This window comes from Cherax quadricarinatus, chromosome 19 (assembly GCF_038502225.1).
Source record: "Cherax quadricarinatus isolate ZL_2023a chromosome 19, ASM3850222v1, whole genome shotgun sequence".
Taxonomy (NCBI): Eukaryota; Metazoa; Arthropoda; class Malacostraca; order Decapoda; family Parastacidae; genus Cherax; species Cherax quadricarinatus.
This window is the reverse complement of record NC_091310.1, coordinates 8,504,245-8,526,150: the sequence shown is the minus strand read 5'-3', so window position 1 is coordinate 8,526,150 and position 21,906 is coordinate 8,504,245. Positions and strand designations below refer to the sequence as shown.

At 42.2% G+C, this 21,906-nt stretch overlaps 1 protein-coding gene across 2 annotated transcripts in view; it reads right to left on the bottom strand.

Annotated features, from left to right (window-relative positions):
* LOC128688206 (pre-mRNA-splicing factor 38B) overlaps positions 1-21,405 on the bottom strand; it is a 395,211-nt gene extending 373,806 nt beyond the window's left edge. For both annotated transcript variants that reach the window (XM_070086545.1, XM_070086546.1), the window contains exon 1: positions 21,246-21,405. In XM_070086545.1, coding sequence (XP_069942646.1) covers positions 21,246-21,251 — 6 coding nt within the window. In that variant the 5' untranslated portion in view covers positions 21,252-21,405. The remainder of the gene's footprint in view (positions 1-21,245) is intronic.
* Between the last annotated feature and the right edge of the window lie 501 nt (positions 21,406-21,906).

Genomic DNA, 21,906 nt, shown 5'->3' with positions numbered 1-21,906 from the left:
CGGAGACACGCACTCCACTTTAATACTTAGCAATGATCGTTTTCTTCATATCCATAGTAATTCTCACTCTTTTTATTGTAGGGTTGGCACTAGAAGCTTTCTTGGGGCCCATGGTGACTTATTTTGCAGGTGCAATCACTAAAAAGGCTGTGATAATATGAAATGTTCCGATTGTATGCTTGGAAGCGACCGCGGTGGCTGGCTTGTAAACACTGGCACCCACAGAACAAGTGAGGCAGGCTCAGGCTGCACCTGGACACATCTTGAACGAATCGCGTTGAGCGAGTTTTTAGCGCTAGCCGAGGCAAAAATTTTGTGTTAAAATGTATCGCTAGGCGGATTTAACATTATGCGATACGTTCATTAGGCGAGGGTCCACTGTAATGTATATTAGAGATGATTTCCTCTATTCTGTTTATTACAATATACAGTACACTACTGTATAGACATTTAAAAATATACCAGAAATGTTAAAAATGGTGCAAAGGTGACATCAAAACAATATCAAAGATGGTTGACACAAACTTACTACCACTACAGTATGTTTCTCACTTAGTGACGAATTTGTTTAACGATGTGGTCTCAGGAACAGAACTCCGTCATTAAGTGAGAAGAGACTGTATTAGAATTTGGTCGAATGACGCAATGGAATTGGTTGAAGCCTTTCACTGTCCTGACCCCAAAAATTAATACTGCTCATGCCCACTTAAAAAATAAAATAAAATAAAATAAGAAAACATAAGAAAATATATTAGCGACATGGAGAAGTTTTTAGCTAATATAAGATGAGAAGTGGGTAAAACAGGCCTCAAAATGATGGAAATGGTACAGGGTAGTGGTCCTCTACCACCCACACTGTCATAAGCTCCTCTCTCTCCTATGTGTCGGTTATTTGTACATATACCCCCACAATTTGTTTTATGGGTTAAAATTTTAATAGGTCTGCATCAGTTACTGAGAAGGCTTAAACCCTGACCAAAATATTCTTGGTTTTGGTTTATTAACCCCAATGTAAGTAAGTGACTTTTTTGGGGGTTATCCTAGGTAATTTACACTAGTTACTACATATGATAATGGTACTTAAGTGTACTTGTACCTACATATACAGTGGAACCTTGACTTATCAGTGTCCCAACTTACGAGTTTTTTGAGATACGAGCCGTCCCTGGGTCGATTTTTTGCTCTGAGTTACGAGCCAACATTTGAGTTACTAGCCAGCTCCTCCCTCCCTCTTAACCCCAACCCAAAACCTGGACACCTCGCTTGTTTATCTATGATTTCATGCTTTAATTCCATGGAAATCATTCTCTTTTTCTTCTTAGCAATAATAATAATATAATAATACTATTACAGTCAGGTCACTCAGTAAGTCAGTCAAGTCATTCAGTAAGTCAGTCAAGTCACTCAGTAAGTCAGTCAAGTCATTCAGTAAGTCAGTCTAGTCATTCGATAAGTCAGTTAAGTCACTCAGTAAGTTTACCTGGAGAGAGTTCCGGGGGTCAATGCCCCCGCAGCCCGGTCTGTGACCAGGCTTCCTGGTGGATCAGAGCCTGATCAACCAGGCTGTTACTGCTGGCTGTTACTGATGGCTGCACGCAATCCAACGTACGAGCCACAGCCCGGCTGGTCAGGTACCGATTTTAGGTGCTTGTCCAAGTCACTCAAAAAGTCAGTCAAGTCATTCAGCAAGTCAGTCTAGTCACTCAGTAAGTCAGTCATTCAGTCAGTCAGTCACACAAACTCATATTAACCTCTTTTTCTGTGTACAAAGTAACACTTCAGTTATGGCTACAGGTTATCTCTTGTCTAATATCTTTGTTAATTCTAAGACTTAAGTGCTTATGCCTCTTGGTGCCACTTTCAGCAACACTAGTATGGCTACTGGGTGTCCTGATTGCTTGGTAGATACAAGATATAGTAATTAAAATATCATACACAATTGACAAACACAGCTGCCTTGTAGCAGAGAAAGACTGGACACGTATGAATGAGAAATGCTGGGCTGGTGGGGGGGGGGGGGGGTGTCGGGAAGTGGTAGGGGATGGCGGGGGTGTCGGGGAGTGGTAGGGGATGGCGGGAGGTGGTGTCGGGGAGTGGTAGGGGATAGCAGGGGTGGTGTCAAGGAGTGGTAGGGGATGGTGGAGGGTGGAGTCGGGGAGTGGTCTGGGATGGTGGGGGGTGATGTCGGGGAGTGGCAGGGGATGGTGGGATGTGGTGTCGGGGAGTGGCAGGGGATGGTGGGGGGTGGTGTCGGGGAGAGGTAGGGGATGGTGGGGGGTGATGTCAGGGAGTGGCAGGGGATGGTGGGGGGTGGTGTCGGGGTGTGGTAGTAGATGGTGGGGGGTTGTGTTGGGCAGTGGTAGGGGATGGTGGGGGGTGGTTGGGGACTGGTAGGGGATGGTGGGGGGTGGTGTCGGGGAGTGGCAGAGGATGGCTGGGGTGTGGTGTAGGGGAGTGGTAGGGGATGGCGGGAGCTGGTGTCGGGGAGTGGCAGGGGATGGTGGAGGGTGGTGTCGGGGAGTGGTAGGGGATGGCGGGGGGTGGTGTTGGGGAATGGTAGGGGATGGTGGGGGGTGGTCGGGGAGTGGTAGGGGATGGTGGGGGGTGGTGTCGGGGAGTGGCAGGGGATGGGGGGTGGTGTTGGCGAGTGGCAGGGGATGGTGGGGGGTGTTCGGGAGTGGTAGGGGATGGTGGGGGTGGTGTCGGGCAGTGGTAGGGGATGGTGGGGGGTGGTGTCGGGGAGTGGTAGGGGATGGTGGGGGGTGGTGTCGGGGAGTGGTAGGGGATGGTGGGGGGTGGTGTCAGGCAGTGGTAGTGGATGGTGGGGGGTGGTGTCGGGCAGTGGTAGGGGATGGTGGGAGGTGGTGTCGGGCAGTGGTAGGGGATGGTGTGGGGTTGTGTCGGGGAGTGGTAGGGGATGGTGGGGGATGGTGTCGGGCAGTGGTAGTGGATGGTGGGGGGTGGTGTCAGGGAGTGGTAGGGGATGGTGGGGGTTTGTGTCGGGCAGTGGTAGGGGATGCTGGAGGGTTGTGTCGGGCAGTGGTAGGGGATGGTGGGGGGTTGTGTCGGGCAGTGGTAGGGGATGGTGGGGGGTTGTGTAGGGGAGTGGTCGGGGATGGTGGGGGTTGGTGTCGGGCAGTGGTAGGGGATGGTGGGGGGTTGTGTCGGGGAGTGGTAGGGGATGGTGGGGGGTTGTGTCGGGCAGTGGTAGGGGATGGTGGGGGGTTGTGTCGGGCAGTGGTAGGGGATGGTGGGGGGTTGTGTCGGGCAGTGGTAGGGGATGGTGGGGGGTTGTGTCGGGCAGTGGTAGGGGATGGTGGGGGGTTGTGTCGGGCAGTGGTAGGGGATGGTGGGGGTTTGTGTCGGGCAGTGGTAGTGGATGGTGGGGGGTTGTGTCGAGGAGTGGTAGGGGATGGTGGGGGGTTGTGTCGGGGAGTGGTAGGGGATGGCAGGGGGTTGTGTCGGGCAGTGGTAGGGGATGGTGGGGGGTTGTGTCGGGCAGTGGTAGGGGATGGTGGGGGGTTGTGACGGGCCGTGGTTGGGGATGGGGGGGGGTTGTGTCGGGCAGTGGTAGGGGATGGTGGGGGGTTGTGTCGGGCAGTGGTAGGGGATGGTGGGGGGTTGTGTCGGGCAGTGGTAGGGGATGGTGGGGGGTTGTGTCAGGCAGTGGTAGGGGATGGTGGGGGTGGTGTCGGGGAGTGGTAGGGGATGGTGGAGGGTGGTGTCGGGGAGTGGTAGGGGATGGTGGGGGGTGGTGTCAGGCAGTGGTAGGGGATGGTGGGGGGTTGTGTCGGGCAGTAGTAGGGGATGGTGGGGGGTTGTGTCGGGCAGTGGTAGGGGATGGTGGGGGGTTGCGTCGGGCAGTGGTAGGGGATGGTGGGGGGTGGTGTTGGGCAGTGGTAGTGGATGGTGGGGGGTGGTGTCGGGCAGTGGTAGGGGATGGCTCCCCGGTGGCTACACAACAAGGCGGCCGCTTGAGCAAAAGAGAATTTTTTTTTCCTTCCCGCAAACTGAAGTATGTTAAATTAATTATACGACATGTTACATAAAATTGTGCAGCAATTCTTCAATGGCGGTCTACTGTATTATTATTATAATAACGACAGAGCTTCAGTTTCCTAAATTAATAATAACAATAATAATAATAATAATATATTATTATTATTATAACGATAGAGCTTCAGTTTCCTAAATTAATAATAATAATAATAATGCATAATACGTACATAATAATTCAGATTGCTTCTGATAGTTGGCACAGCTGGTAAGCAGTAAACATGTTTACATCCCAGTGAGGCAGTTCTCTTGTGCTTGTTTGCATTTTTTTACAGCCATTTGGCCAAATTTCTTTTTTCTAACCATGGGTCCTAGTGATCTACTGCAGTTAGCCTCAAAAATACTCTGTTTTCTCTTACAGCAAGAACATGGGAAGATAGTACAGTGGTCCCTCGATAATTGTACGGCTCGATAGTCGTAATTTTCGAAAATCGTAACGATATTTTCGTCAAAACATTGACTCACTAATCATAGTTTGACTCGCGAATAGTCATTCGTCTTGGACGCATACTCACACTCTGAGCCGCCCCGGCCTCCCTTCCCAGCCAGTGTGCCATTGTTTACCAGTGAGCGATGGTCCCCTCACTTGCTCATACGAAATATTTCATAATATTCCATTCATCTTAGTGCTTGCAACTACTAAATAAGCTACCGTGGCTCCAAAGAAAGCTCCTAGTGCCAAGCCTTTGGTAAAGAAGGTGAGAAATACGATTGAATTTAAGAAAAACATCATTGAACAATATGAAAGTGGCGTACGTATGGCCGAACTAGCCAGGATGTATAACAAACCCAACACAGGTCCTCCATCACAAATCCGGCATCATTGGGACCTGCAGTGTGCCGGATTACTGAGTTTGCCAGATTACAGAGTGGTTAGGTTAGAATACACTTAATAAAATTAACCAACTTGACTTACACAAAGTTCATTGAACATTGGCAAAAATCGAACATTTCAGCTACTTTGAGCTCAATTTCAAGGTACTTTTCGTTATGAAAGCAATCAAAATCATGTCTATTTCTGTAATGTATCTTCCATTCTATCAGACGAGTCCAAAAAATGAGAGTACAGCCATAAAAACCATACGAAAATATACTGCAAAGAGGCGGCTAATGGCTGAGAAGTGAACTCCCTTATTTATCATTTTTGTTGTACGTTAAGAAGCATCTTTCCATCATACACTGCCCAAGTTTCAATGAGATAGCCCAACAAACAACCGAGAAAAAAAAATATTTACCAAAAATCATATATGGCAAGCCCAAGCCAGGTACTGGAAATAAGTCACTTTGTCTGACTTTTCTGGGTTATCCTAGGTTCTCTCTACATACACTGCTATGTATGATAATCTATGTAACTGTATTTGTGTATACCTTAATACACTTATTTACTTCTAGTCTGTCAACTGAGAACAAGAAACCGCTTATTCACTTATTTCAACTACCCAATAAAGTGGTCAGAAATTGGGAGTTTGGCCGATTTCACACAAATTTCACAGGTGCCAATTTCAAAATAGGGTCTAGAATAAACAATGTAGACATTCTTGGCACTAAAATAACATTTTCTCTGTTCATTAGTCACAGCTACAGGCTCCTCTTATATTACTCTTGCTTACCATTTGGAATTTTTATTCACAAAAAAATTAGAAGATTTACTGTTATGCAGACTACTGCATTATTGTAATAAATGTATAAATAATGTCAACCCATTCTTGGCTAGCAGGCGGACAGGTATTGGACGGTGACATCATTTGTTTACTCTTGAGATTTGCTAAATAATACTATAACATTTTCGCTACTGTGAGCGCAATTTCAAGGTACTTTTCATCATGAAAGCAAACAAAATCATATCTATTTCTGTATTATATCTTTCATTCTATCAAATGAGACCGAAAAAATTGAGAATATAACCATAAAAGCATACAAAAATATACCGCTAAGCGGCCGCTAATGGCTGAGAAGCGAACTCTGCTATTTACGGTCTGATTTCTTTCATTTTTGGTCTACGTTAAAAAGTATCTTTCCATCACACATTGCCCAAGTTTGAATAAGATAACCCAACAAACAACTGAGAAAATAATAATAATAATAATAATAATAATAATAATATTATCTTTATTTACTACACGTACATGTACAAGGTATACTGGCCTAGCTGACATCAGTGACATACTACTGTATAGAAAGCCGCTTGTTATGCTGAGTATTTCAAGAAAATTAGGTCAATGTCCCAGGATAACACCCACACTAGTTGGCTAACACCCAGGTACCCATTTACTGATAGGTATACATAGACAACAGGTATAAAGAAACACGCCCAATGTTTCTTCCCTGGCTGGGAATCGAATATTTACCAAAAACCATGGTAGGTAAGACACATAGGCAACAGTTAGGCAACTTTATTACGAAACGTTTCGCCTACACAGTAGGCTTCTTCAGTCGAATACAGAAAGTAGGCAGGAACAGTAGAGATGTGAAGACGATGTAATCAGTCCATCACCCTTGAAGTCGTAGAATTTGAGGTTGTCAGTCCCTCAGCCTGGAGAAGTTCAGTTCCATAGTCAGGAACTATCTGAAGATCAAGCGACAGTGCGGAGACTTAAATACTGTTGGAAGGAGAGGTGCAGAGTAGTAGTAGTAGTGAGAATGTAGCCACTGAGAGGTCATGTCCCTCTCAGATCCAACAATTCTCACTTGAAAAAGTTGTCCAAGGTGTTTTCTGTACCAAGATGCCAAGTGTTGCAGTGTCTGACAAGATGAACATCAAAATGGTATACAATACCAACAGGTTGGTAGGTAAGACACATAGGCAACAGTTAGGCAACTTTATTCTTCGACTGAAGAAGCCTACTGTGTAGGCGAAACGTTTCGGAATAAAGTTGCCTATGTGTCTTACCTACCAACCTGTCGGTATTGTATACCATTTTGATGTTCACCAAAAATCATATATGGCTATCCCAAGCCAGGTACTAATAATAAGCCACTTTGACTTTTTTGGGTTATCCTAGGTTCTCTACACATATGCTGCTATGTGTGATAATCTATATAGAGAAAATAACTTTTTTGTTTCAGGTTTATGGTGGAGTAAGAGTGTATATCACAGTTAGCCCTGTGCTATACTCCATTTTCTCTAATACATATAAGCCACCAAGACTGGGATAGGAGAATGGTATTTGTATACCATATCCTCTTCATACCTCCGTCGAACTGCTTGGTGTTATGCCAAATATTGTTTATTCTGGAGTATTTAACACGTTTTATGCTATTTATATTGTTTATTATGTCATAGATCAATTGTGATAGGCAAATAAGCTGTAGTGTTGACATTAGCATAATAATAAAGCATATTCTCCTGCTTCATGAGACTGAGTTCATGACAACCGACAGTGGCTTCAAAGCCACCTTATCTTTAATGGATAATGTATTGTGTAGGTGCTTTACATAATGAGAAGCATTTCTTTTATTCATTAGAACCATGGCTAGGGCTAAAAGTAAGCAGGTTAAAACAAAAAATGTAGAAAAAGAAATTGGAATGACTTATGCAGCAAGTAGCGCCACCAAACAGTACCAGCAGGTTGGTGTGGCGACCCTTGAAATTTGAAATTATGCTAGCCAAAATTAGTGCCGAATAACTGAAGGAACCGAATAACTGATTGCCGGATTTGTGATGGCGGACCTGTACAACCATAGCTTCCATCTTGACCAAGAAAAAGGAAATCAAGGAAGCCGTTGTTGCAAAGGGGGTAAATATGCTGACAAAAATGAGATCACCAGTACTCGAAGAGGTTGAGAAGTTATTATTGGTGTGGATAACGAGAAACAATTAGCAGGAGTTAGTCTTATGTCGTCGATTATTTGTGAAAAGGCTAGGCAGTTGCCCGATGATCTGGTAAAGAAATTGCCTGCAAAGAGTACTGATATTTGTGAATTTAAGGCCAGCAAAGGTTGGTTTGAGAGATTTAAGAACCGTAGTGGCATACACAGTGTGGTAAGGCATGGTGAGGCTGCGAGTTCAGATCAAAAAGTGGCTGAAAAATATGTGCATGAATTCAAGGAGTACACAGCTGAAGGACTGAAACCTGAACAAGTGTTCAATTGTGACGAAACAGGCCTCTTTTGGAAGAAAATGCCAAAGAGGACCTACATTACTCAGGAGGAAAAGGGACTGCCAGGACACAAGCCTATGAAAGACAGGCTGACGCTCATGTTTTGTGCTAATGCTAGTGGGGATTTCAGAGTGAAGCCATTACTAGTGTACCATTCTGAAAATCCCAGAGTGTTCAGGAAAAACAATGTTATGAAGAGTAAATTGTGTGTGTTTTGGAAATCTAATAGTAAGGCATGGGTCACGAGGGAAATTTTCGTCGAGTGGTTCAATGAAGCGTTTGGCCCTAGTGTGAAGAATTACCTCCTGGAAAAGAAATTGGATCTCAAGTGCATCCTAGTAATGGACAATGCACCTGCTCATCCTCCAAACTTGGATGACCTAATTTTCGAGGAGTTTGGGTTCATCACAGTAAAGTTCTTGCCCCCGAATACCACTCCTCTCCTCCAGCCCATGGACCAGCAGGTCATTGCGAACTTTAAAAAACTCTACACCAAAGCAATGTTTCAAAGGTGCTTTAATGTGACCTCAGACACTCACTTGACCCTAAGAGATTTTTGGAAAGAACACTTCAGCATCCTCCATTGCCTTATAGGTAAGGCTTGCGAGGGAGTGACTACCAGGACTTTGAACTCTGCTCGGAGAAAACTGTGGCCAGATTGTGTCCACAAGAGGGATTTTGAAGGGTTTGGGGCTGACCCTGATGAGCCAATGTCAGTTGTTAAATCCATTGTGGCACTGGGGAGTTCCATGGGGTTGGATGTGAGTTTGGAGGATGTGGAAGAGTTGGCGGAAGACCACAACAAAGAGCTCACCACTGAGGAGCTGCAAGAGCTTCAGCAGGAAGAGCAACAGACCACAGCTCAGAATCTTTCTGCAGAGGAGGAGGAAGAGAGATGGAAGAAATTGCCTTCTTCAGAAATTAAGGAGATTTTCGAAATGTGGGATAAGATGGAAAGATTTATGGAGAAACATCACCCTGACAAGGCTGTTGCAAGCCATGTTGGCAAACATGTACAGTGACAAAGTCTTGGCCTATTTTAGGGAGGTGTTAAAGAGTTGCCAGAAACAGAGCACTCTGGACAGTTCTTTTGCTAGACAGGACTCCAGTGACTCTCAAGCTGGTCCTAGTGGCATTAAGAAACAGAGAAGAGAAGTAACCCCAGAAAAGCACTTGGTGCCTGAGGTGTTGATGGAAGGGGATTCCCCTTCCAAAGAGTAACTAATGCAATCTGTCTCCTCCTCCAGTCTTCCATACACTAAGAAGAATCGCCAATAAAGGTAAGTGTTATGCTGTTAATGTTTCATTCATCATGTCCCATTGTATTGTTTATGTACTACATCTATATTTCATGTAAATTTTTTTTTTGTTTTAGTACTTCCGGGTGTCAGGAACAGATTAATTGTATTTACATTATTTCTTATGGGGAAAATTGATTCGAAAATCATAAATTTCGATAACAGTCACACTTCCAGGAACGGATTAATTACGATAAATGAGGGACAGCTGTATAGTCAAACTGGGACAGAAATGGCGAAGCTTTTGCCACTGCCTCTGCCACCATATTACGGCCTATTTTATTCATTCTAGAGTATATTTCATGTTTCTATGCTAATTATAGTGTTTATTATGTCATATTAGATGAATTGTGATAGATAAATAACCCGTACAGTTGATAATAGCGTCATATTCAAGTAATTTTTCTCGTCGCTCCAGAGTGCAGGAACGAATTAATGGCTTTTCAATTAATTTAAATGAGGAAAATTAATATGATATACAAGTAAATTGAGTTACGAGCTAGCTCCAGGAACGGATTAAACTCGTAAGTCAAGGTTCCACTGTACTTACTAACCAAGAAATAAGGAATTTTACAGGACAATGGATTAGAAATGTAAAGAAGAAAGGATACTTCAGTGGCTAGAATGTTGATTATTTTTAAAAGTGAAATTTGTTAGATAAGGTATATAAAACTGGTCAATTTTTTTAATTTTGGCCACTTAACACAGAGAAACTTCCATAAAACAGACTAATAGGGTAAGGGAAGGTGTCTGCTTATGTGAAAATCTTCTACACTGAAAGCTTCAATTAAAAAATCATATTAACTTTACTAGATTATCCTACGTTAATTTTTATGGTATATAATAGTTACCAAGAACTACTCAGTGGAAGTCAGTCATTATTTTACACTGTACAACCTAAGTACAACATGAAGTAATTATTTCTTGTGCAGGTTGTTATTTTGGGTGATAATGAAAATGAATACAGTACATTTATTTTGGCAGCGCAGCACATCGAGACATGTCTCGCACCTGACCAAAAGTAAACAAAGATGCATGTCTAGCAATGGCATTACCAGGTTGTTACATAACCTAACCAAACAAATCCTAGCCTAACTTATCCCAACCATAACTAAATGTAATATATCCCTAATTAAATGTAATGTAACTTGACCTAACACAACTTAACATGGTTGAGGGATTCTTAAGTGATATAGGTTGTAAATAATATGCCTTAATGCTCCACCACCAACACTGAGAGAAAATGACAAGAGCCTGAGTTTAGTACGTCTTGTGTGTCCTGCCACTTCAACCTAGACTGAGGGTATCAGGTGCGGCAGTGCCTAACAGTTCAAGTGTGATCATGATCTCTAATGTAAAATGGTTATGGGTGTGTACTAGTGAGTGTAAAAGTTACCGTCAATGTAGCGTCATCTAAATTAATGAATTTTCACTGAAATATTTCCTCCATGATGTAAAACAAACACATACATAGCTTGTACAGTGGAACCACTGCTTACAAGTGCCCCACAATGCGAGTTTTTCAGGATACGAGCTGTCACTTGGTCGATTTTTTGCTCCTGGATATGAGCCAAAATTCAGGTTGCGTGCTTCCTCCTCAAGGGAGGTTTCTTGATGCTGGTGTGGGGCTCTTGATCTAGGAAATTGTATCTGTGCTCCAGTTTCCTAAATTAAGCCTGAATACCTTCCATCCCCTCCCTCCCACAGGCACTGTATAATCCTATGGGTTTAGCACTTCCCATTATAATAATAATATAATAATAATACACCTACCATCCGACTTACGACCTGCTCGACTTACGACCACTCGACTTACGACCGTGTTTTTTATTCCAAATTTCTGGGAAATAAACAACTATTTGTGTTGTACACAGTGTTTATCCTAAACCTTACAGTATAAAATACAGTACTAACAACATAAAAAGTAGAGTGAAACATGAAATACCAAAATAAAACAATAAAATAAAGTCATTACAAACATGTTTTATTGATATTCAGTAGTAAAGTTCGACTTACGACCGGTTTCTCGGAACCGAACTCAGCCGTAAGTCGGATGGTAGGTGTACATATAATAATAATAATAATAATAATAATAATAATAATAATAATAATAATATAATAATAATAATAGTAATAATAATAATAATAATAAAGATAATACGTACATAATAATAATACTATAATAACAAGCGAGCTTCAGAATGCCGCCACTAGATGGCACAGTGAATACCACAACAATGCTCACCATAACCTGTGGGACCAGGTGGGGCCAGGAGCTAAGACTCGACCCCTGCAACCACAAATAGGTGAGTACGTGCTTACCTCGCAGTGGAAGGATTTCTCTCATGTTTTGCTTACATTTTGTGCAGTTATTCTGCCAAATTTCTTTTTTCTAACCATGGGTCCTGAGAAAGTAAGTGCAAAGGACAGTGCTGAGAAGAAAAAGAGGATGATGTCCATGGAAGTCAAGCATGAAATTGAAGTATTTTGTCCTGCCTCCTGAGCAGGAATTCTGCTGGACTGGATTAATGGCATTTCAATTAATTTAAATGAGGAAGACTGACTAAGCATATGAGCAGATTGGGTTACGAGCTAGGTCACAGAACGGATTAAACTCGTAAGCAGAGATTCCACTGTAGTATTTATTAAAAAGTGTAAACTAGGGCCCGAGTTCTGCTGAGCAATGGTCGGTAACTATAGCCATAACCTAACAACCTGCTCTAATAAACATAACTTAATCTAACCACATAAGAGGGAGCACTGCAGCAGGTCTACTGGCCCCATACAAGGCAAGTCTAAGTCACACCCACTCATGTACTTGTCTAACCTATTATTAAAGCTACACAATTTTCTTTAGCTTCAATGATGCTACTCACAAGTTAGTTTCATTCATCCACAACTTTTATTACAAAACCAATGCTTTCCTATATTCTTTCTAAATCTAAATTTATCTAAAGTGAACCCAATGCTGAGAGTCCTGTCTTGGTTGTATATTTTTAGCACATTATTTATATCCCCTTTATTTATTCCCGTCTTCCATTTATACACCTCAATCACATCTCCCCTAATTCTACACCTTTCTAGAGTGTGCAGGTTCAGTGCCCTCAGTCTATCCTCATAGGGAAAATTTCTAATACATGGGATCAACTTTGTAATCTTTCTCACTACTCAGTGGTGACCTGTACTTAACTCTGTGAAGAAGTGTCTTGTATGCTATCCGTGGACTGAACCAAGATGCCCTCCGTCGAGCAATTTTACCAGCAGCTTAAAGAAGAATTGAGAGTAGCGAAGATGGAGATACGGCGATTGACTGAGGAAAACAAGAGGATTCGTAGTAGTCCTCCTGTTTTGAGTCCTCAGGTCAAGAAGGGAACGTGGTCAGTGGCCGGACAGCATGGAACGAAGTTGATGATCAAGAAGAATGGAAACACAGAAACGATAAAGAAGAAAGAGACTGCTGTGGAAACATCTAATGCATCCTCCGTGCTACCTGACGAATGCGAGCCAACTAGTACTGGGAACGTCACGATGAACGACGCCATTGAGGGTAAGAATATTGTTGTTGTTGGGGATAGCCAGGTTAGATACATGGATAGGGTGTTCTGCATGAAGGACAGGAGTAGGTGACAGAGGGTTTGCTTTCCTGGGGCTGGGATGGAGGACATTGTTAGCCGGCTTGACAACATCATGAACGGTAAAGGGATCAACCCTATTATTTGCCTGAGTGCTGGAGGCAATGATGTAGGCAAGCGTAGGACAGCTATAGACATAATTAGGAAGAAGGGGGGGGCACCCTGTTATATGTGGCATTTTGCCAAGAAGGGGTTTTGGTAATGAATGGTTGTCCAGAGCAATTGGTATTAATTGTTGGCTGGATAAACACTGTAAGGATAATGCAGTACCATTCATTGACAACTGGGACAACTTCCATGGTCGAAATGACATGTATGGCAGGGATGGGGTTCACTTATCCAGGGCAGGTGTGGGTTTTCTTGCTAGCTCAGTTGAGGGGGTTGTTAGGACTTTAAACTAGGATTAGTTAGAGGTATGGGTTTAGAAACAATAAATAATGAGTAGGGATATATTTGACTTATGCTCTGATATTAAGAATCTTAATAGTAACTGTCATGGAATAACTCTGGGTAATGATAATTTCAGAAATTGTGTAAAATCAAAGATCAATAGGAAAAATGTGCAGAAGAAAAAACATATGATGGTATTTTATGCTAACAGTCGAAGTGCAAGAAATAAAATTAATGAACTACGTTTGGTAGCATGTGGTGGGAACTTTGATATCATTGCATTAACTGAAACTTGGTATGATTTAAAGAGTCGGGATATGATTGCTGAGTGTAATATTCAAGGGTTTAAGCTGTTCCATGTGGATAGATGTAATGGGAAGGGGGAGGAGTTGCATTATATGTTTGTGAAAATATTAATTGTTGCATAAAAACAGGTATAAAAATAGATGTAACAGTAACAGAATCTGTTTGGGTAGAGTTTGTAGAGGGTCAAGAAAAACTAATTCTAGGTGTAATATACCGACCTCCTGGCTTGGATCACGATAGAGGGAGACTTCTTTGGGATGAAATTGTTAGGGCTTCGAGACACAACAACATAGTCATAGTAGGGGACTTGAATTTCAGTCAAATTGACTGGAATTCTTTGACAGGTAATCTAGAGTCCAGTGACTTTATGGAAACAGTTCAGGACTGTTTTCTGAAGCAGTACGTAACAGAGCCTACCAGGGGTAATAATTTGCTAGACCTAGTCTTGTCAAATAAGGAAATGCTCGTAAATAATCTGGAGATCACTGAAGAGCTTGGTGCAAGTGATCACAAATCACTTTTAGCATTAACTGGGAATGCAAGAATAATGATAATACAGTAAAAATCCCTGATTTTCGTTTTGCCGATTATAATGGACTTAGGGAACACCTGTCTAATCTTGATTGGGGTTACCTAGCTAATGATTTTATTGACGATGATCATACTTATGATTATGAAGGGATCTGCTTTTATGATTGTTTTCTTAATAATGTACACCGTGCCCAAAGTATATACATTCCCCAGAGAGAAATAAGGTCTAATAATAATGATCCCAAATGGGTTAACAGGAGGCTAAAGCATCTATTAGGGGAGAAAAGGGGAATTTATAGGCACATCAGAAGAGGAGAGGTTAACCTTACTGACCAATATGTTCAGCTTAAAAGAGAAGTAAAAAAGGGGATTAGAAAGGCTAAACATGACTACGAAATTAGAGTTGCTAATGAATCAAAGACAAAGCCAAAGGGGCTCTTTCAAGTGTATAGGATGAAGGTGAAGGAAAAAGTAGGACCACTGAAAATTGGGAATAGACAGCTGACGGATAATGAACTGGAAATGTGTTCCTTATTTAATGACTATTTTTTATCAGTTTTTACACAGGAAGATGTAAATGAGATTCCAGTAACTAACAATTATTTAGTTCCTGATGAATTTAAATTAACTAATAGTACTGTCACAAGAGACATGGTTATTAAACAGAAAGACAAATTGAAGCAAAATAAGTCCCCGGGACCCAATGAGCTGTTTTCCAGGGTACTTAACCCTTTGAGGGTTGACAGGCCCTCTCCGAAACTCGTTCTCAGGGTCGGCCAAATTTAAAAAAAAAAAAAAAAAAAAATTATTTTCTCTTATGAAAAGATAGAGAATCTTTTCCCGATCATAAAGACACCAAAAGTTTGAAATTTGATAGAAAACTTACGGAATTATGCTCTCGCAAAGTTAGCGGTCTCGGCGATGTTTACATATCGGCGATTTTGCCCACTTTGAGCCCCATTTTCGGCCAATTTCACTGTACTAGTCGACATAAAACATGAATATTTCGCTAGAACTCCATTTTTTCTATCGAATGAGTGCAAGAAACCACCCATTTATGAAATTCAACTATCCAGTACAGTGGTCAGAATTTAGCAATTTTGCCAATTTCACACAAATTTCAAAAGATGCCAATTTCCGAATAGGGTCCAGAATAAACAAGAAAGACATTCCTGGCACTAAAATGACATTTCCTCTAGTCATTAGTCACGTCTCAAGGCCCCTCTTATATTCTTTTGCTTTCCACTTTGAATTTTTATTTTCACAAAAAAATATAAGATTTACTGTTATGCAGACTACTGCATTAGTGTAAAAAATGGTACAAATATTATTGGTGCACTTGTGAAAGAATATTAGACTCACCAGTTGACGTGTATTGCACGCTTGGCACGATTTGTTTACTTTTGAAGTTTGGTAAAAATCGAACATTTCTGCTACTTTGAGCTCAATTTCAAGGCACCTTTCATTGTAAAACCAGTCAAAATCATCTCAATTTCTGTAATATGTCTTCCATTCTATAAAATGAGACCAAGAAAACTAGAATACAACAATAAATACCATACGAAAATACACTGCAAAGTCGCCGATTTATTCAAAAAAAATGGTCAAAGTTTTTTTTTTTCTCATTATGCACTGTGTGCTGCAGGATTTTTTTTAGACTGTGCACACTGACCACATAGACCCATTCTTTCATGTGAAGGCCTACCAGCTTTCTCCCACTAGATTTGAGGCCGCTAGAATTTATGAGTACTAGTACGTCAAAAACCCTCAAAGGGTTAAGGAATGCAATATGGAGCTTAGTCAGCCATTAACGCGTGTGTTTAATGCGTCCATCTCTACCGGTGTTGTGCCAGAGTTGTGGAAGATGGCTAATGTGGTTCCCATATTCAAATCAGGGGATAAGTCCACTCCTTCAAATTACCGTCCAAAAGCCTGACATCTATAGTGGGCAAGTTATTAGAATCAATTATAGCTGACATTATTAGAAGTCACCTTGAAGAGCATAACTTGATAAATGAATCTCAGCATGGATTCACGAGAGGTCGTTCCTGCCTGACAAACTTACTGACGTTCTTCAACAGAACATTTGAGGCAGTTGACAGTGATAAGGAATATGATATTGTTTATTTGGATTTTAGTAAAGCCTTCGATAGAGTACCTCACAAGAGACTTAAAAAAAGTGGCAGCTCATGGTATAGGAGGTAAAGTTCTAGCATGGACAGAGGCATGGCTTACCAATAGAAAGCAGAGAGTTACCATTAATGGAGTGAAATCTGAATGGGGATTAGTCACTAGTGGCATTCCACAAGGATCAGTTTTAGGCCCTCTCTTGTTCATAATTTACATTAATGACCTTGATGAAGGGATTACGAGTGACATGAGTAAGTTTGCTGATGATACAAAGATAGGCCGTATAATTCACTCTGAGGAGGATATTAATGAACTCCAGGACGATTTGGACAAATTAATGTCTTGGTTTGAAAAATGGCAGATGAAGTTCAATGTGGATAAGTGTAAGGTACTAGCCCTTGGTAATGAAAATAACCCTTGAAGCTATAATCTAGGTGAAGTAGAGCTTGATTATACAGAATGTGAAAAAGACTTGGGAGTCATGGTAAGCAGAAATCAAAAGCCAAGACAGCAGTGCCTTAGTGTGCGCAACAAGGCCAACAGATTACTCGGATTTATCTCAAGAAGTATAAGTAACAGAAATCCAAAAGTTATTTTACAGCTCTATACATCACTAGTGAGGCCTCATTTAGATTATGCTGCTCAGTTTTGGTCCCCTTACTACAGGATGGATGTAGACTCATTAGAGAAGAATGACTAAAATGATTTACTGTGTAAGGAACCTCCAGTATGAAGACAGACTTAAAGCCTTAAATCTCCACTCTCTGGAGAGGCGTAGAACGAGGGGAGATATCACCGAAGTCTATAAGTGGATGACGGGCATAAACAAGGGAGATATTAATAAAGTACTGAGGGTGTCAAACCAGGCAAGAACCAGAAATAATGGATTTAAGTTGGATAAATTTAGATTTAGAAAGGACATAGGTAAGTACTGGTTTTCTAACAGAGTTGTAGATGCATGGAATAGTCTTCCCAGTGGGGTGATAGAGGCTAGGACCTTGGGTAGCTTTAAGAAGAGATTGGACAAGTATATGAGTGGGAGGGGCTGGGTTTGATTGGTGTCATTGGGTACGGGAGTTATTTCTTGGGTAGCTTTAGGTCGAGGTCGTTTTGATAAGGACCTGCCTCGCATGGGCCAGAAGGCCTTCTGCAGTGTTCCTCCATTCTTATGTTTCCCAGTGCATTTATGTCCATTCTGTAATACCTGGAGTATACCTGGAGAGGGTTTCAGGGGTCAACACCCCTGTGGTCTGGTCTCCTTCCAGGCCTCATGGTGGATCAGGGCATGATCAACCAGGCTATTACTGTTGGCTGCACTTAAACCAACAAACGAAGCACAGCCTGGCTGATCAGGTACTGACTTTAGATGTCTGTCCACAGCCTTCTTGAAGGCAGCCATGGGTCTATTAGTAATCCCCCTTATGCATGCTGGGAGGCAACTGAATAGTGACCAGAACTATGCAGCATAATTTAAACCTAACATCATAACCTAACAACATAACCTAACTTCACGTGACCACATAACATAATCTAATAACACGACCACTTAAGTTAACCTAACTTAACATAACATAGCTTAATTTGACCACATAACATAACTTACCCTAAAAACAATAACAGCCAAATCTCTCTGACCGCGGGTTCAAACCCGCGGTCAGAGAGTCTCAAAACTCCAGACTGTTGTGTTAGCCACTGCACCAGCTAGCTTCAATAAGGTTCATCCAACTAGGTATATTTCTACACCATAGGAAGGCTTGCATAAGCACCACTGTGACCACAAATGCAAGCTTTTACAGACGAATCTCCCGCTAGCATGGCCGTGACAAACCCTAGCTTAAGTCCCCTCCGAGTCGTCAACATGACTCACGAAATCGTAATGACATTTGTCATTACGAATTTTTTGAGTCTTTTCAAACTGGATGAATGATTTAGTATAGTGTTGGTATAATTAATTTGGGGAAAAGAGATTATTTTTAACTATAGCTCTAAACTGATTGGTAGGCAGGGGATCTGTCACTAGTTCAAGCAATGAATTCCAGATCTTGGGGCCCTTGATGCTCACTGCATTTTTGCATAGGGCGAGATGGACACGAGAGATGTCGAAGAGAGTCTAGTGCCTTGTGTTGTGCCTGTGTTTTGTTGTAGCTATCAAGAGAAGTTTGCGAGGAAGGTTCATACTGGAGTTTAATGTTATACAGTGGATCCCCGCATAGCGATATTAATCCGTGCAAGAGAGCTCATTGTTATGCGAAATTATCGTTATGCGAATGAATTTTCCCCATAAGAAATAATGGAAATCAAATTAATCCATGCAAGACACCCAAAAGTATGAAAAAAAAATTTTACCACATGAAATATACATTTTCCTACATACAGCGAGAAGGATACATGCACAATAGTAGAGTAGTACATGCACAATATATATTGTGTATGTACTACTCTACTAAATGAAGAATAAATGACACTTACCTTTATTGAAGATGCAGCAATGACTGATGAGACACTGTGTCCTGGGAGTGCCTTTTCCTCCTGAGTAATGTAGGTCCTGTTTGGTATTTTCTTCCAGAACAGGCCTTTTCACACTGTGTATGCCACTACGATTCTTAAATCTCTCAAACCAACCTTTGCTGGCTTTAAATTCACCAATATGAGCACTAGTTCCAGGCATTTTTCCCTGTTCACCTGGGTGTTAGTCGACTGGTGTGGGTTGCATCCTGGGAGACAAGATTAAGGACCCCAATGGAAATAAGTTAGACAGTCTTCGATGACACTGACTTTTTTGGGTTATCCTGGGTGGCAAATCCTCTGGGGTTAATTGTTTCTTGGTATTCTCAATAAGCCACACCAACAACGGTGCTACAGCAGCAGCAGCAGCAGCAGCTGACAGTGCTACAGCAGCAGCAGACGATGCTACAGAAGCAGCAGACGGTACTACAGCAGCAGCAGCAGCTGACGGTGGTACAGCAGCAGCAGCAGCTGACAGCGCTACAGCAGCAGCAGACGATGCTACAGCAGCAGCAGACGATGCTACAGCAGCAGCAGACGATGCTACAGCAGCAGCAGACGGTACTACAGCAGCAGCTGATGGTGGTACAGCAGCAGCAGCAGCTGACGGGGCTACAGCAGCAGCAGCAGCAGCTGACAGTGCAGCAGCAGCAGCAGCTGATGGTGGTAGAGCAGCAGCAGCAGCTGTACCACCAATAGTAGCGATGGTTGATTGGGGTTTATTATACAACCTGGCCAGCTCGGAGACACGCACTCCACTTTCATACTTATCAATGATCTTTTTCTTCATCTCTATAGTAATTCTCACCCTTATTGCTGTAGGGTTAACACTAGAAGCTTTCTTGGGGCCCATGGTCACTTATTTTGCAGATAAAATCGCCAAAAACACTGTAATAATACGAAATGTTCTGATTGTATGCTTGGATGTTACCGCGGAGGCTGGCTGGTAAACAATGCCACCGGCGGAACATGTGAGCGTGGCTCAGGCCGCACATAGACGCGTCTCGGACGAACAACGTTGAGCGGGTTTTTTAGCAGTATGCGAGGCAAAATCTTAGCGAAAAAATGTAGCGGTATGCGGATTTAACGTTATGTAAGGCCAACGGTAAGCGGGGGTCCACTGTATATTATAGTAGGCACAGTAACTATAACTGGGGAGACTATAACTGGGGAGACTATAACTGAGATTATAACTGGGGAGACTATAACTGGGGAGACTATAACTGGGGAGACTATAACTGGGGGAGACTATAACTGAGATTATAACTGGGGAGACTATAACTGGGGAGACTATAACTGGGGAGACTATAACTGGGGAGACTATAACTGGGGGAGACTATAACTGGGGGAGACTATAACTGAGATTATAACTGGGGAGACTATAACTGGGGAGACTATAACTGGGGGAGACTATAACTGGGGAGACTATAACTGGGGGAGACTATAACTGGGGGAGACTATAACTGGGGAGACTATAACTGGGGGAGACTATAACTGGGGAGACTATAACTGGGGATACTATAACTGGGGGAGACTATAACTGGGGAGACTATAACTGGGGAGACTATAACTGGGGGAGACTATAACTGGGGGAGACTATAACTGGGGAGACTATAACTGGGGGAGACTATAACTGGGGGAGACTATAACTGGGGAGACTATAACTGGGGAGACTATAACTGGGGAGACTATAACTGGGGGAGACTATAACTGGGGGAGACTATAACTGGGGGAGACTATAACTGGGGGAGACTATAACTGGGGGAGACTATAACTGGGGGAGAATATAACTGGGGAGACTATAACTGGGGAGACTATAACTGGGGAGACTATAACTGGGGGAGACTATAACTGGGGGAGACTATAACTGGGGGAGACTATAACTGGGGAGACTATAACTGGTGGAGACTATAACTGAGGGAGACTATAACTGGTGGAGACTATGGGGGAGAGAGGTCTCCAGGGGTGGAGACTGGGGGAGAGAGATCTCCAGGGGTGGAGACTGGGGGAGAGAGGTCTCCAGGGGTGGAGACTGGGGGAGAGAGGTCTCCAGGGGTGGAGACTGGGGGAGAGAGGTCTCCAGGGGTGGAGACTGGGGGAGAGAGGTCTCCAGGGGTGGAGACTGGGGGAGAGAGGTCTCCAGGGGTGGAGACTGGGGGAGAGAGGTCTCCAGGGGTGGAGACTGGGGGAGAGAGGTCTCCAGGGGTGGAGACTGGGGGAGAGAGGTCTCCAGGGGTGGAGAAAGCGACCAACATTCCTGGTGGAGAAGCTGGAGTGTTGGAGGAAGTCTGTCTTACCTTCATGTTGTGTTGGTGTTGGTGGTGGTGACAGGAGTGAGGGAGAGAAGCAGTCACAACAGTGTACGTGATGGTGGAGGAAGCTCCAGCGCTGCTCCCTCATTGGTGGAGATGCTGACAAGCGCGCCTGCACGCCCGCACACACCACCCAGCCTTATACACACACTCCCTAACATCACTAACATAATATTACTCTCTATATATTAATAATATTACTCTATATATATTAATAATATTACTCTCTATATATTAACAATATTACTCTCTATATATTAATAATATTACTCTCTATATATTAACAATATTACTCTCTATATATTAATAATATTACTCTCTATATATTAATAATATTACTCTCTATATATTAATAATATTGCTCTCTATATATTAATAATATTACTCTCTATATATTAATAATATTACTCTCTATATATTAACAATATTGTTCTCTATATATTAACAATATTACTCTCCATATATTAATAATATTGCTCTCTATATATTAATAATATTACTCTCTATATATTAATAATATTACTCTTTATATATTAATAATATAATATTACTCTCTATATCAGCAATAATAAAGTCTAACAAGAGTAATAATCTATCTTAATATAATATAATATAATGTAATATAATATAATATAATATAATATAA